Below are 15,684 nucleotides of genomic sequence, written 5' to 3'. Positions count from 1 at the left end.
GTACTTACGTTAGGGAAATCATAAAAGTTTAAACATTAACTCGATCCGGCAGCACTAAAAATATCAATAAACACCCAGTGTCCACAAAATGTGAAATCGCACCACCCTGTAAATATTTGACATACCGAATTCAGTAAAATCCAATTATTTTATTATTGTCGATTTGAATGCCAAAGTGTGAAAATTAGAGTTTGTTTTATTACGGAATTAAATAATTTGGAAATATGGGTAAAAGGTCGGGTTCAAGCTTGGTATTGGCGCAAGAACCCAAGCGCAATAAATCGGATTTAATGGCCTATACCAATCGGGACAAGGCCTTGATGGAATCGGTAAGCATGCAATTTGTAATGATGTTTATACCTAGCTCATAAAACATTTTCTTAGGGCATTCGGCGCACATCTAACTTAATGGCACCAATTATGTTGCTAGAAGGACACGAAGGAGAGGTCTTCACAACAGAATTCCATCCAGATGGTGACTTGCTAATGTCCTCCGGATTTGATCGGCAAATCTGTAAGCGGCTTTAAATATTGTAATATATACTCATTTGCAAATTGACCTACCTACTTGTATATGATTCTTTATAGTTATTTGGAATGTTTATGGCGAGTGCGAGAATATAATGGTAATGTCCGGCCATACAGGTGCTGTATTGGAAGCACATTTCTCCACAGATGGTTCAAATATATATACTTGCTCTACCGATAAGACACTTGCGATTTGGGATATTGTGACCGGTCAACGAGTGCGTCGTCTCAAGGGACATACGAATTTTGTGAATACCGTACATCGCACACGACGTGGCGTTCAAATGCTTTGCTCCGGTTCAGACGATCGTACTATCCGTATTTGGGATGCACGCAAAAAAAATTCTGTACACACGTTAGAAGCGCCGTATCAAGTAACAGCCGTTTGTTTCAATGATATAGGAGAGCAAGTAATATCGGGCGGAATTGATAATGAAATAAAAGTATGGGATGTACGTAAACAACAGCAAGTGCTGCATAGACTAAGAGGTCATACTGATACAATAACGGGAGTTTCACTGTCTCCCGATGGTTCATATTTGCTGTCCAATTCGATGGATAACACGCTGAGAATATGGGACGTACGACCTTACGTGCCGGGTGAACGGTGTGTCAAAATCTTCCAAGGGCATCAGCATAATTTTGAAAAGAATCTACTGAGGTGCTCCTGGTCACCGGATGGCAGCAAGGTAAGAAAGCAACAAGTCATTAAGTGCATTGAATTGGAGTTTGGGTAGCTAGGGCTATCGAGGGATAAATATGCGTAGAAGGGCATGTCACATCATAGCCTACGGAACTTGAGCAGCCATGTCTTAAAGGGTGGACCGCAAATTATCTGGGTGGTCGGCAGGCATCGGTGCAATTCAGAAACGAAACATCAAAACAAAGGAGAATTAAACAAGGGGCGCCACAGGGTGGTGTCCTATCCCCGCTTTTGTTTAATTTCTACATATCTAAGCTACCTTCACCACCGGAAGGAGTCACAATCGTTTCCTACGCCGATGACTGCACAATAATGGCCACAGGCCCAGGCCCAGAGATCGACGAGCTATGCAATAAAATAAACGGCTATCTCCCTGATCTGTCCAGTTTCTTCGCCTCGCGAAACCTGGCATTGTCACCGACTAAATCTTCCACGACCTTATTTACAACATGGACGCCCCAAATGTCGACCATATTGAACATCCACGTCGATGGCACTACGCTACCGACTGTCCTACACCCCAAAATCTTGGGTGTGACGTTTGATCAGGATCTACATTTTGGCGCGCACGCAACCGCAATTGTTCCAAGAATTCAGAGCCGTAATAAAATCCTCAAATCCCTTGCTGGCAGTACCTGGGGAAAAGATAAAGAAACGCTCTTGACCACATACAAAGCAATTAGCCAGCCGATTACGTGCTACGCGTCACCCATATGGCCGCCAAGCCTAAAAACCACCCACTGGAAGAAACTACAGGCCTGCCAAAATACTGCTCTCAGAATCGCCACGGGCTGTCTTCTTATGTCCCCAGAACACCATCTGCATAATGAGGCGAGAATACTCCCCATCAGGGAGAGAAATGAGATGCTGACCAAACAGTTTCTGTTGAATACCCAGAAACCTGGGCATCACAACAGACATCTGATTGACGAACCAGCACCGCCTAGGGGCCTAAGGAGTCATCTCCGTAAGCATTTTGAGGAAATACGGCACCTGAGAACCCAGCCGTATGAAGCGAAAAAACACAAGCAGGTCCTTGGTGAACTCCATAGACAGGCGTCGGACCTTTATGTCGGGAATTGCCCGGTGAATCCAGTACTTGAAGAAAAATATCCAGAACTCGCAGAAGAGGAACGCATACTCCCCAGGGAAACGCGTGTCACTCTTGCTAAACTTCGTTCTGGATACTGTAACAAGTTAAACTCTTACCTATCCAGAATCAACCCCGACATACAAAATGTATGCCCCGCTTGCAATGTGTCCCCACATGACACCAACCATCTCTTTAATTGTAATGTGGAACCAACGCCTCTAACACCCCTTTCCTTATGGTCCACCCCTGTTGAAACGGCAAGTTTCCTTGGACTCCCGTTAGAGGATATGGATGACAATTTGTGATCGGTCGCGGCTATTAGGTGGGGCGAGCATTGCTACAACAACAACAGCAGCGGTAGTTTTTCTACACCGGGTCGCCCCTCGGCAACAGCGGTAATGGAGGTGCTGCTTCAGGTAACATCACTACACATTTTTATCACGTAGTAAATAGGTCATTAGCAGACACAAAGTACTCCAGCCCTGGAATAAAGAACTTTGTGGGAACAGAACTCACTCCTCCAGTTTGCCTGAGATTAGAGTTAATTATGTTCGAGAAACGATGAAAACGAACAAGCGGTGACGCTTCCCAAGGCCGTCGGTTCTATGTACCGGATCGACTCGGGATTTTTCCCGACCAAGGACTGCCATTTCAGTGTAACCCCATTTAATTTGTTCCGTTCCTCCCACAAATTGTCACACCCCAGCAGCTCCTTGCAGCAGGACTGCTCCATATTCTCTTGCTCCTGGAAGGTATCGAACGATTCGTCGTTGTGTGCGGACGTGTTTCTTACCGCTCTCTAGTTTTATTTTGTTTACTTTCTATTTTATTTTGTCATAATGGACGAATGTTGTGCCAAGTGCAATAAATGCTTTTCGAAATCTGATTCTATATCGTGCCGTGTAATGGTTTTTGCAAAAGATTATTTCATCGTACATGTTGCAAAAATATATCGGATTATGATGTGAGACTAATCAAATCTAATCGTCACTTGCTCTACTTGTGTGAGGAGTGCGTTGATATGCCGGATAAGCTCTGCAAATCACTTGACTCTGTGCTATCTGCTCAAAAACTTGGTTTTGAACTCATCTCAAGTGCTATTGATAACAAATTTTTTAATTTTTCAAAACAATTTGATTATCTCAAAGAATTGTTAATGAACTCGTTGCAATCATCCAACAACAATCTGAACGTTGCTGAAAGTTCTCCGAATGTCAGCAACAAAAACAATGCATCAACTTCCCCGTCTAGTCCTATCATACACAACAACAACTCATGTGTCGTCAGTTTGCAATCAAATCCTCTGCAAATATCAAACGGTCTTTCTTCCAACAATAGTCGTGCTCTGCCTACATTTTCTTCTTCGTCTACATCTACTTGTTTTAACGAATCAGATATGCTAAACGCTTTCTCAAATAATCAATCTACTGTTTTAATCTCTCAACATCCATCCACACCTACACATACAAATGAACTAACACAATCATCAAAGTCTCTCACTAATAACATTTCTACTTCTACCTGTACATTGGCATCTACAATTTCTACTTCTACACTTGCATTTAATACGCAACCACTCGTGTCAAATACTCTCACTATCAATAACGATAATACTCCTACAAATACATCAGCAGCAACTAAGGTAAAGTCTATTTCCAACTCCAAGCAGAGAAGAAATATGAAAAATTCAAGCAATCCGACGACTGCCACTAACAGCGAGGTATCAAATACTAGCACCGTGCCCTCTTCTTCCGCTACATCATACGCCAATGCTGCTGCCAGCGCTCTTAATAAATCACCTCTGCCATCAAATGCCCACATTACAGTGAAGCCTAGCATAAATGCAACAAAAGAAAAAGTCGTGTATTCATCAGTAGTTAGTGGCAATAACAATAATGCTGAGTTAGATGTCTTTGTACCATACAAGTGGATTCATTTATCTTCATTCAAGCCTTCAGTTACAGAGGAGAAAATTGTCAAATACATATCTGAACACATTAAAATCGATGCCTCTGCTTTGGCTTGTTTTAAGTTGGTGAGGTGGGATGCTGACATCAACTCCTTGGTCAGGGTTTCTTTTAAGGTGCGCGTGCTATCAGCTGATTATAACAAGCTATTCGATGCTGCTTTGTGGCCCTCTAACGTCACTGTAAAGCCTTTTCGTTTTTTTTCCAAAAAACGGAGGAAACCAAATAGTGTCGTAGGGTTACCTAGTGATATGTATTGCAACACTTATGACATCCCAAACTTCGTCTCGGGTGCATCTCTGAGAGTCTACTTTCAAAATGTAGGCGGCATGCGCACCAAATATAAAGACTTTCTTTTAGCTACGTCTCGTTTGGACTAGGACGTATAAGTCATCGTTGAAACGTGGCTCAACGAAGACTTCTTTGATGAAGAGTACTTTGACCCTAAGTTATTCCTAACTTTCCGTAAAGACAGAGACCTCGCGAACACCGGTCAAAAGAAAGGTGGTGGTGTCCTAATTGCAGTTAACAGAAGCCTGCATTCATTAAAGTTTCAACTACATAATCAGGATACGCTGCTCGATCAGCTGTGTGTCTGTGTTTCCAGTTCGTCTGGCTCTACTTTCATTTGTTGCTCGTATATACCGCCCAATAGTGGTGATTGCTTATATAATGGTCATGTGGAGAACATCGTTAATTTATGCGAAACTCATACTGATGCCAACTTCTGTATACTTGGAGACTTCAATCTACCAGATATTGTCTGGTCAGATTTTCAATATAATGGAATTTTGACACCTAACAATCTCACGCGTTCTAATGAAATTAGCCTTATAGATAATACCTTAAGTTGTAATTTGATTCAAATCAATAATTTATTTAATACTCTCTCGAGATTACTTGATCTTATATTCGTCGACGAGAATTTAATATATCAACTCTCTGAGAGTACTTTTCCTGTATGTTTATCTGATAGGCATCATATACCAATAGCTATTCATCTACATTACTTTGATGCTATCCCTACGTCATCTGCTTTAGATAATTCCTCTTTCAACTTTCGATCTACTAATTTCGGCGAGCTGAACAATGTATTATTTGAAATTAACTGGGAAAACATATTTCCCTCTAATGACGTCAGTGTTTGTTATGATATTTTCTTATCGAATTTGACTGAAACATTTCAAAGTATAGTGCCTCGTTTTGGGCCCAGGCTTCATAAATTACCATGGTATAATAAAACTCTTAAGAGGTTGAAAAATAAGCGTAACAAACTCAATAACTTATTCAAGGCAGATTCAGATAATATCCTTCTCAGAGAACAGTTCACTACCAGTGTGCGCCAATTTAATGTCCTTGACAAATTCCTTTACAATGGCTATATGGGTAGGCTCGAAAATGAGCTTAAAGAAAATCCTAAAGCCTTTTGGAACTTTATCCGATTCAAACGTGGTTCGACGAATATACCGATCTGCATGAGCTTTAATGGTGTACGCTCCCAGTCCCTACCAGAAACAGTTGAGCTGTTTGCTGATTTCTTTAAATAAAACTTTGATGATGCTACTGTAGATCTGAATGACTCTTATTCGCGATCCGGGCTCTATGATCGTCTAGATTTTGGCTCCCTCGTGATCTCCGGCGATGACGTCAGCAATGCTATGTCCCCTTAAACCCTCGTTAAAATGTGACAGTGACGGCCTCTGTGCCTTTGTCCTGAAGTTCTGTAGTGTATATTTGTGCATACCTCTTCGGCATATATTCAATTTATCCCTGTCTTCCGGAACTTTTATCGATAGGTGGAAAAAAAGTTCCATTTGTCCAATCTTTAAAGCTGGCAATAAAAATTACGTCTCTAATTATAGGCCTATCGCCAAACTAACAGTTTGCTCGAAGCTTTTTGAGAAAATTATAAAAGAGAAGCTAACTTTTGTCATCAAAAGCGTCATTGAGCCGTGCCAACATGGGTTTGTGGCTGGTCGCTCGACTGTTACGAACATAGTGTCGTTTTCTGATTTCTGCATCTCTGCATTTCAGGACGGTTGCCAGGTAGATACTGTATACACCGATTTCACGAAGGCTTTCGATAAAGTATCTCATAAAATCTTATTATTTAAACTGGAATGCATTGGATTTCACTCTGTTTTCCTATCATGGTTAAAATCTTATTTGTTGAATAGGTCCTTGTGCGTCGAAATTGAAGACTGTAAGTCCCAACCTTTCTTGGCAACATCCGGGGTACCTCAGGGTAGCATTCTTGGTCCTCTTTTATTTGTGCTATTTATTAATGACATTGGTTCCTGCTTTAATTCGTCTGATTTCCTTTTATATGCAGACGGTCTTAAGATTTTTCGTAGAATTAATGGCCCGTCAGATGCAGTGCTCCTACAAAATGATCTAAATAATCTTGTTGCTTGGTGTAATGCCAATAGTCTCTACTTAAATGTCAAAAAATGCTTTCAAATGTATTTTTCCAAGTCGTCTACCCTGCATACCACGCCCTATGGTATTTCAGGTGTTCCACTGGCTTCTGTCAAAGAAGTTATTGATCTAGGTGTTGTCTTCGATACCTCTTTCTCCTTCGTTAGTCATATCTGTTATGTCCTTCCGAAGGCTTACAGAAACCTTGCCTTCCTTCGCATATATGCAAAAAACTAAGGATCTCTATACCAGGAAGGCACTTTTTATCTCTTTAGTTCGCTCAAAATTAGAATACGCCTCAGTTGTCTGGAATCCTATCTATAGTAGCCACTCTGCCAGAATAGAGAGGGTTCAAAGAAAATTCATTAGATTTTGCTTAGTTTCTATTAACTTTGACGATCCAACCCCATGCTGCTACTCGCGATGCATACTTATCAATCTCCAGTCTCTTGCAATCCGGAGAGCTGCGCATCTACTAATGTTTGTTTATGATCTCATCACTGGCTCGTTGGATTGTTCAGCTCTTCTTGCTAAAGTTAATTTTAATGTACCTAATAGGTGTCTTCGTACTTTCTTGCCCTTTTACTTGCGTGTCGGTAGAGCTAACTATTGCATGTTTCGACCCGATTTTCCGCGCACTTACCGTATTTAATAGACTCTCAGGGAGTTTCCTTCTTGATTTCTCTTTGTCGAGAAGTACGTTCAAGTCTTCTCTGGATTTGTGGCTGTAATTTATTTTTATTATTTATTCATCTCATTGTTATCTTTTTTCTTTTTTATTATTTACACGGTAATTACATATATAAGTTTGACTATATAGTTTTTATATCTTTCTATTCATTTGTATCTAGTCTGTAAGATTCTTTTCGATCATAGACTTAATAAACATATACATACAACCTAATCCGGGTCTGTCTCCTGAGCCCGTTCCTGAGAAATGGTTTTGCTGCATCTGCCGGAAAAGAATCTTTTTAGGACGGTCATACTCTTGTCAGTGTGTCTCGTGTAAGGGATGGTTGCATCGGACAGGTTGTTCTGGGCTAGACCCCAAAACGAGACGTCCACGTAACTTCTATAAATCTTTTGTGGCTCCTTGCTGTTCACGTCCTAGCACCTCCCGTAGTGTGCGCCTTAGCGCCCCCTGCTACCTTCCGCTGCTCAGCAAGCCACAACAAGTACCCGCTGTTGCTCGCGCCCCACGGCGCCACCAACTTACACGGCTGCTCCTACTCATACCTACATTCTCCGTAGTAGAGTCGGAAGCAATGCCGAGCATCAGCCCCTGCCCCCGTCTTCCTCCCCCCTCTTTTCCGGCAGCAATTGTGTAGGTCAAGGAAACATACTCTTAGTCCCTACCTCTAGTCCCTACCCTTTGCACCGTTTGCCAGCACAGAATATATACGATTGCGACATGCAGCTCCTGCCATGGACGGTGCCACTTTCCTAGATATTCTGGTATCCGCAACGGCAACCCCCCGACGGGTTTCATTGCGCCATGTTGCCAGGCCGCATACCCAAATACACCGGGTACCCCAATACCTACCCAAGGACGTCTAGTCCCAGGGCCTCAACAGCAATCGCGTTCTGGCCTTCCACAACCCAGGCGTAGTCACCCGTCACTTACTCCCAGAGTGACGACGTCTCCCCCTATGCACTTCAGAATTCTGCAGTTAAAATGTAATGGATTAACTGGGAAGATCATGGAGATAGTCGACTTCATGAAGCGACACAACATCCGCATTTCTGCGATTCAAGAGACTAAACTCACAGCAAGATCTGCATTGCAGACCTGTTCTGGGTATAATGTCCACAGAAAAGATCGCGATAGCGGAAATGGAGGCGGCCTCGCGTTTATCATACACCACACTGTGCAATATCATATATTTGTTCCCGACATCGACCGCAGGGACAGTGTCTTAGAATGTCAAGAATTATCTGTCCGGTCGGGCGATGCAAATCTAGAAATCATCAACATCTACATCCCTCGCTGTCACCTGTTGCCCCAGTGGATACCGCCCTGATATCAGCGGCGTACTCACTGGAACAATCGCATTATCTTAGGCGATTTCAATGCCCATCACGATCTATGGCATTCAAACTTGCGGGTGGACAGTATGGGTGAGATGTTAGCGAATCAAATAGAAGAAACGACGTTCTGCACTATAAACGGAGACGCCCCCACACGTATGGTAGAAAGCTGTCACAGTTCGCCGGATATTTCAATCGTGAGCGCAGAACTCGTAAACTGCGTCAACTGGCAGCCGATGGTAACATTGGCATCCGACCACCTGCCTATACTTATTTCGCTCGAGCGTCCCGCCGACTTCATCGTCGCAGAAAAACGCACCTTCATTAACTTTAAAAAAGGAAAGGGGGACGAATACAAATCCTTTACAGACAACCGCTTTGCTACCCTCCCTATCCCAACTGATGCCCGCCAAGGGGAGCGTGCTTTCCGCAAGGTCATTGAATCCGCCTCGGCTCGTTTCATTCCCGCCGGTAGAATTCCCGAAATTCGGCCCCACTTCCCGGCAAAAGCCGCAAGTTTAGCGAGAGAACGTGACCTTATAAAACAGCTCGATCCCGGCGACCCCCAAATAAGGGATATAAACCAACGCATCAGATTACTTGTGGATGAACACAAGCGGGCGAAATGAGAGGAGCACCTAAGCGGTTGTAACCTCTCTGCCGGTGTAAGTAAACTTTGGTCCACTGTAAAGTCCCTATCGAATCCGTCTAGGCACAATGACAAAGTTTCCATCGCCTTTGGCGACAAAGTGCTGTCGGATGCGAAAAAATGCGCGAGCGCTTTCTGCCGACAATACATAATGCATTCTACGGACGACAAAAATAGACGGAGGGCCAACAGACACGCACGTAAACATAAATACAGCACGTCCCCAAGTACCATCACCGCCAAAGAGATTGAGGATGCCATCGGTTATGCTAAACCATCCAAAGCAGTGGGCCCAGACGGCATAGCCATGCCGATGCTTAAAAGCCTAGGGAAAGAGGGTCTCAAATATTTAGCACATGTCTTCAACCTGTGTCTTTCCACCTTTGTCATACCCGAAAAATGGAAAATGGCCAAGGTGGTCCCGCTACTAAAGCCTGGGAAACCAGCTAACATAGGAGAGTCATATCGCCCGATATCTCTCCTATCGCCAGTAGCCAAGACGCTTGAAGCCATTTTGCTCCCCTACTTCGAAGCAAATTGGCAGCTAGCCTGTCATCAGCATGGCTTTAGAAACCTCCATAGCAGCACCACCGCGCTAAATGCCATTGGCACCCAGATAAATTGTGGTTCAAATCAGAAGCCCCACCATAGAACAGTACTCGTAGTGCTAGACCTATCAAAAGCTTTTGATACGGTCAACCATGGCACGTTACTGCAAGACTTGGAAGGGTCTACCCTTCCCCCATGTCTTTAAAGGTGAACCGCAAATTATCTGGGTGGTCGGCAGGCATCGGTGCAATTCAGAAACGAAATATCAAAGCCAAGAAGAATTAAACAAGGGGTGCCACAGGGTGGTGTCCTCTCCCCACTTTTGTTTAATTTTTACATATCAAAACTACCTTCGCCACCGGAAGGAGTTACTATCGTTTCTTACGCCGATGACTGCACAATAATGGCCACAGGCCCCGGCTCACAGACGAATGAGCTTTGCAACAGAATAAACGGATACCTCCCTGATCTCTCCAGTTTTTTCGCCTCGCGAAACCTGGCATTATCACCGACTAAATCATCCGCGACCCTATTTACAACTTGGACTTCCCAAATGTCGACCATTTTGAACATCCACGTCGATGGCACTACGCTACCGACTGTCCTACACCCCAAAATCTTGGGTGTGACGTTTGATCAGGATCTACATTTTGGTGAGCACGCAGCCGCAATTGTTCCGAAAATCCAGAGCCGTAATAAAACCCTCAAATCCCTTGCTGGCAGTACTTGGGGAAAAGACAAAGAAACCCTCATTACCACATACAAATATATGGTCGCCAACCCTAAAAACTACCCACTGGAAGAAGCTACAGGCCTGCCAAAATACTGCGCTCAGAACCGCCGCGGGCTGTCTTTTAATGTCCCCAGAAAACCATCTACGTAACGAGGCGAGAATACTCCCCATCAGGGAGAGAAATGAGATGCTAACCAAACAGTTCCTGTTGAATACCCAGAAACCTGGGCATCCCAACAGACATCTGATTGATGAGCCAGCACCGCCTAGGGACTTAAGGAGTCATCTCCGTAGGCATTTTGAGGAAATAGGCACCTGAGAACTCAGCCGTATGAAGCAAAAAACACAAGCAGGTCCTTGGTGAACTCCACAAACAGGCGTCGGACCGTTATGCCGGGAATTGCCCGGTGAATCCAGTACTCAGGGAACAGTACCCAAAACTTGCCGAAGAGAAACGCATACTCCCCAGGGAAACGCAAGTCACTCTGGCTCAACTTCGTTCTGGATACTGTAACAGGTAACTCTTACCTATCCAGAATCAACCCCGACATACAAAATGTATGCCCCGCTTGCTATGTGTCCCCACATGACACCAACCTTTAATTGTAATGTCGAACCAACGCCTCTATCACCCCTTTCATTATGGTCCACACCTGTCGAAGCAGCAAGTTTCCTTGGACTCCCGTTAGAGGATATTGATGACAATTTGTGATCGGTCGCAGCTATTAGGTGGGGCGAAACATTGCTACAACAAAAACAACAAGCGGTGGCCCTAGCCAGAAAGGCAGCTGCTCAAAGGGCCGGTCAGCGCTAATACATTAAGGCAATAAGGGTCCTTGACAATAGCCTAGTTTCCTTGGACTCCCGGTAGAGGATATTGATGACAATTTGTGATCGGTCGCGGCTGTTAGGTGGGGTGAAGCATTGCTACAACAACAACAACAATAGCCTACTATGGAAAGATAAGTCTTGAGAGCTTGGGAAGAAATCAGATAAGAGTTGTTGTTGTTGTATTAACGATAAAGATACTCCCCGAAGGCGTTGGGGAGTATTATCGATGTCAATGTTCCTTTGTCCGATATAGATCCGATACGTTCCGATAACAAAGCGCCATTAAGATACTAGACCGACCATCTCGGGAACGATTTATATGACCACATTAAACCATCTAGGCCCTACCGCCCTCCTTACCCCCTAATTCCATGAGGAACTTCGGGTCGCCAGAGCCTCGTATTTTACATTCGTATTTGTAACAGGATTCCCCTTGCGTAGGAGAGGTTGACAATTGGGTTGCGGAAGCATTGAAGCTATAAAGCTTTGTATTGCGCTTATCAACCCCTTGAATCCCATCATACAAGAGTCTCAGAGAATACTAGCTTGAATACAAAAGTTTACGGCAGGCAAATAGGAGGGTGGTAAAGCCGTGATTCACTTCTAATGTGAATGTATCATACACATATTTAGCATCTGAGGCTCTGTCGACACCAAGTTCTTCATGGAACGAGGTCGAGGAAGGCGGGGAAGGCCACGAGGTTGAACGTGGTCGAATAAGGTCGTTCTTTGAATGCTCGGGCTAGGAACGTAATATTGCTTGTAACCGGAACGTGCCGGATCTATACCCGGCAAAGGACCAGCAACATCGAAAGCACTGCCCAAAATCATCGCGGAGTGTCTATCACCACCAGAAATAAAATACATCTTATATCTTTTTTTATGATCATTGTTAGCTGCAGATCAAATTTAGCTAAATACAATACCTTTGAATTTGAATATTTTAAACGCAGGGCTGTAGTATAAAGAGGTACAAATTCTCAATACATTTCTATTTCAGATATCGTCTGGTTCTGCTGATCGTTATGTTTATATTTGGGACACCACAAGCCGACGCATATTATACAAATTACCTGGACACAACGGTAGTGTTAATGATGTAGATTTTCATGCCAAAGACCCGCTTATATTATCCGCATCGAGTGATAAAACTCTATATCTCGGTGAAATTGAAGACTAGACTAAGCTATGTATGTATATTTCAATCTCTATATATTTTCAATAAAAATAAATGAACTATAATTATAATGATAAATGAAATTATCAGCTATCCTACATTGAATTATAATGTACAAACGCTTTGATTTCAATACATGGTATCACAAAAGTCACTTTCAGTAATAAATTGAGTGTAATATGCATTCTGCTGACGATTACAATTAAATTCAGATATATGTAGCTACTTGTATATAAGCAATTTTTCATGCATTCTCTACTATTCTCATTTTGACATGTGAGTATCTGCATTTTATTCGTCGCTTGCAAAAAACAACTTCAAAAATGTTTATATTTGTAAATCGAATAAGTCTTAATTCAAATGTTGTCTCCGCTATTGCGAGTGTCGAGCGTCAATAGAATTGAACTTTGTAGCTAGATCGACTCCTAGCCATTTCTTTTGAAGATTATTGTTAGTGTAAAAAATGCATATAAAAAGCGTATAATCCATTGTTAAGGTAATTGATTATCGCTGAGCGATCGAAACTCGCTAGAAGGCTTTTTTACTCCGAAGTGGACCTTGAATTCAGATATCCACATGTGAAATGTGAAAGCCAAAGTAGAGCCGTCGAAAGAGAGTGAATATGAGTGACCAAATTAAAATCATGCAAAATTATTACATATTTACACATTTATATGAATTTAAACTGGTAATGTACTTGTTGATGTAACACTACTTTTGAACATTTTTCCAAAAAATTTGATCCCTGAAGCTCCACCAGGAACAGTACCAACTATCATAAATAGTAAAGCAATGATTTGTGCCACAGCAAAGAGAACAGTCAAAGCAGTGCTATGCACTAATAATGCGCAATACAAAGTTGCTATTAATGACGTGGTATATGAGCCGGATACCAGCAAGCGCGGCTTGGAAAAAGCAGTCTTGAGGAAAGCACCAAATCCGGATAAAAAACAAAATCCGAGTATAAAAAACATGCTACCCATCGAATAGAGTAAGGCGAACTTCCGTGCCTTCAGTATTAAAACTGGTATGTAAAAAATTGAGATACCGAAACATAATGCGCCCAAACCCAGACAAGCAACAAAGCCGACAATACGCTGTAGGCGTGACTGTAAAAGAAACAGATTTTTTATGAAAATATCCGAACTGTTGTAAGTCTATTTTTACTTACCAATTTGGGACAACAACTGTCTTGTGTGTCTTGCAGCCAACTATTGCTGGGCTCCGCTGCCTCTGAACGTGTAAACAATTTTCCCAAATCTGGAACTTTGATTTGTGGTATTTTGGCACTGAAATTTTTCTTTTGATCGCTTTGCAACAGGAGATATTCATCTAGATCCTGTTTTAAGCTCGCCATGATACAAAAACCGTATATAATTAATTGAACACTCGATGGTTGTGCCACGAATTTGTTTATTTCTAGTTAATTACCCAAATGTTAACAGCTTTGCAGCTGACAAATCCATAAAAATACTACACAGGGTGTGTGTAATGTTATATACCCACAGAGTGCACGACAGTAAAGAAAGTTGGTTAGTGTACACTGTGAGAATTTGTATTCGTGTCATTTGGGCATATAATGTGCATAGCCACAACAAATTTCGCTTCAATTCCAAATGCAAATGCGGTGAAAGTCTAGAACAGGGTTCGACTGAGTAAAACCTGGGGTGGTATCCAAAATATTTTTGCGCAGAACCCTTTTCTGCAATAAATAAATTATAAATTAAAAATTGCTTTAAATAAATGTTTTCATACATTTAAAGCAATAAACAAATAGACAACATTGGTTAATTCGTTGTAGTTCTATAAATAGAACAAAAGCAACAACACCAAGTTTCTTTGAAACCGCTTTACTAACGCATAACTTTACCACATGATGCCATACGAAGTATGGACTGTGAATAAAGAAAATATGCAAAGAAGGCAATTGGGAAGGTTTACGAAAAGGCATGACGTGGCTGAATGCGTTTGTAATAATTCAATCATCGTTAGGAGTGCGGGTTCAAATCCCACTCCCGAGAGAAAAGGCTTTGAAGAGGAGATTTACAAGGTATAATCGAAACAGCTGTCGCCTTGTCCGTCCTGATGTCACGTTGTTTAAATTTTTCCCAAATTATTAAAGAAAATAATATTATTGGAACGAAATTTGGTAGTGCTCCATTGAGTTCTGATAATTTTTAAATACGTAGAGGTAAATTTACCACTCTCAAACGAATTAAGGTATAATTAAAAGAAAGCCATTGCAAACAAATTTATAGTTTTACAGGAAAGGAAACGAACCTTTCCATATTCCCTGCATGTAGGTAAAGTGGGGTTGTATTTTAATTTATGGACCAAATCTGTGAAAAACGCAGTTTCAAAGGGGTTTAGGGTTAACTAAAAAGTGTATCGAAAAATCGCAGCTTTAACTTTTTAAAAATTTTCTGACATTTTTGTGGTATAGAGTAAATGTCCTGTCCTTCCATACCATAGGTCCCAGATTTAAGTAACATAACAATACTTAGAAACGGTGTATTCTTTAGGATGCTGTTCGAGGTCCGCATAGATAATATCGTGTAGAGTGTTAACCTCCTAAGCAACATACAAAAATACATTTTTTCATGGCAGGTAATAAACTATTTTAATTCAAGGCCTAGAAAGTAAACGCAACGTTGGCTTACTCCGTTAACAGGCAAGAATATGTGTTGGTTCACACCAAAATGAAACATTCACATCATAAGTACGGTGACCATCCGTTCTTTATTTGGCATAATATAACTGTTTTTTAACGCGCTTGTTCTGCGAAGTTTTTTTACGTACGGAAATAACGAAAATGTTCTGTTTTTCGTAAATGTTCTGTATTTTGTTCTGCTTTCATGAACTATACAAAACATATATTTATTATTGGCAGCAACCCTTTTATCAAATTAAGTTGTTAATTAGTAATTTATTAATTAGTAAAACAAGATAGTTAACTTTGAAGCCAGCATATGAACGAATTTTAAAATGTTTCAAGCCACTAAAGTCCA

General features: G+C 41.8%; 2 protein-coding genes across 2 annotated transcripts; one reads left to right on the top strand and one right to left on the bottom strand.

Annotated features, from left to right (window-relative positions):
- The first annotated feature begins 130 nt into the window (after window positions 1–130).
- LOC137241353 (U5 small nuclear ribonucleoprotein 40 kDa protein) lies at window positions 131–12,810 on the top strand. Its single transcript, XM_067768869.1, has 4 exons — window positions 131–329; window positions 385–514; window positions 589–1,217; window positions 12,500–12,810. The coding sequence occupies exons 1-4, from the start codon at window positions 225–227 to the stop codon at window positions 12,677–12,679; spliced, it is 1,044 nt and encodes a 347-aa protein (XP_067624970.1). The 5' UTR covers window positions 131–224; the 3' UTR covers window positions 12,680–12,810.
- On the bottom strand, window positions 12,711–14,159 carry LOC137241354 (vesicle transport protein SFT2C). The gene is made up of 2 exons (XM_067768870.1): window positions 13,848–14,159; window positions 12,711–13,785 (listed from the first exon to the last, which is right to left on the bottom strand). The coding sequence occupies exons 1-2, from the start codon at window positions 14,031–14,033 to the stop codon at window positions 13,357–13,359; spliced, it is 615 nt and encodes a 204-aa protein (XP_067624971.1). The 5' UTR covers window positions 14,034–14,159; the 3' UTR covers window positions 12,711–13,356.
- Between the last annotated feature and the right edge of the window lie 1,525 nt (window positions 14,160–15,684).

The sequence above is a fragment of the Eurosta solidaginis genome, chromosome 2 (assembly GCF_040869045.1).
Source record: "Eurosta solidaginis isolate ZX-2024a chromosome 2, ASM4086904v1, whole genome shotgun sequence".
NCBI lineage: Eukaryota > Metazoa > Arthropoda > Insecta > Diptera > Tephritidae > Eurosta > Eurosta solidaginis.
The sequence above is the reverse complement of the archived record's forward strand: the minus strand, read 5'-3'. Positions and strand labels throughout refer to the sequence as shown.

Excerpts from the sequence above, each read along its gene's own strand:
- LOC137241354 (XM_067768870.1), bottom strand. The coding sequence starts at position 14,033 with ATGGCGAGCTTAAAACAGGATCTAGATGAATATCTCCTGTTGCAAAGC. Across the intron at positions 13,786-13,847 it reads ACAGTTGTTGTCCCAAATTG|TCACGCCTACAGCGTATTGT; the intron begins GTAAGTAAAAAT and ends TTTCTTTTACAG.
- LOC137241353 (XM_067768869.1), top strand. The coding sequence starts at position 225 with ATGGGTAAAAGGTCGGGTTCAAGCTTGGTATTGGCGCAAGAACCCAAG. Across the intron at positions 330-384 it reads ACAAGGCCTTGATGGAATCG|GGCATTCGGCGCACATCTAA; the intron begins GTAAGCATGCAA and ends ACATTTTCTTAG. Across the intron at positions 1,218-12,499 it reads GGTCACCGGATGGCAGCAAG|ATATCGTCTGGTTCTGCTGA; the intron begins GTAAGAAAGCAA and ends TTTCTATTTCAG.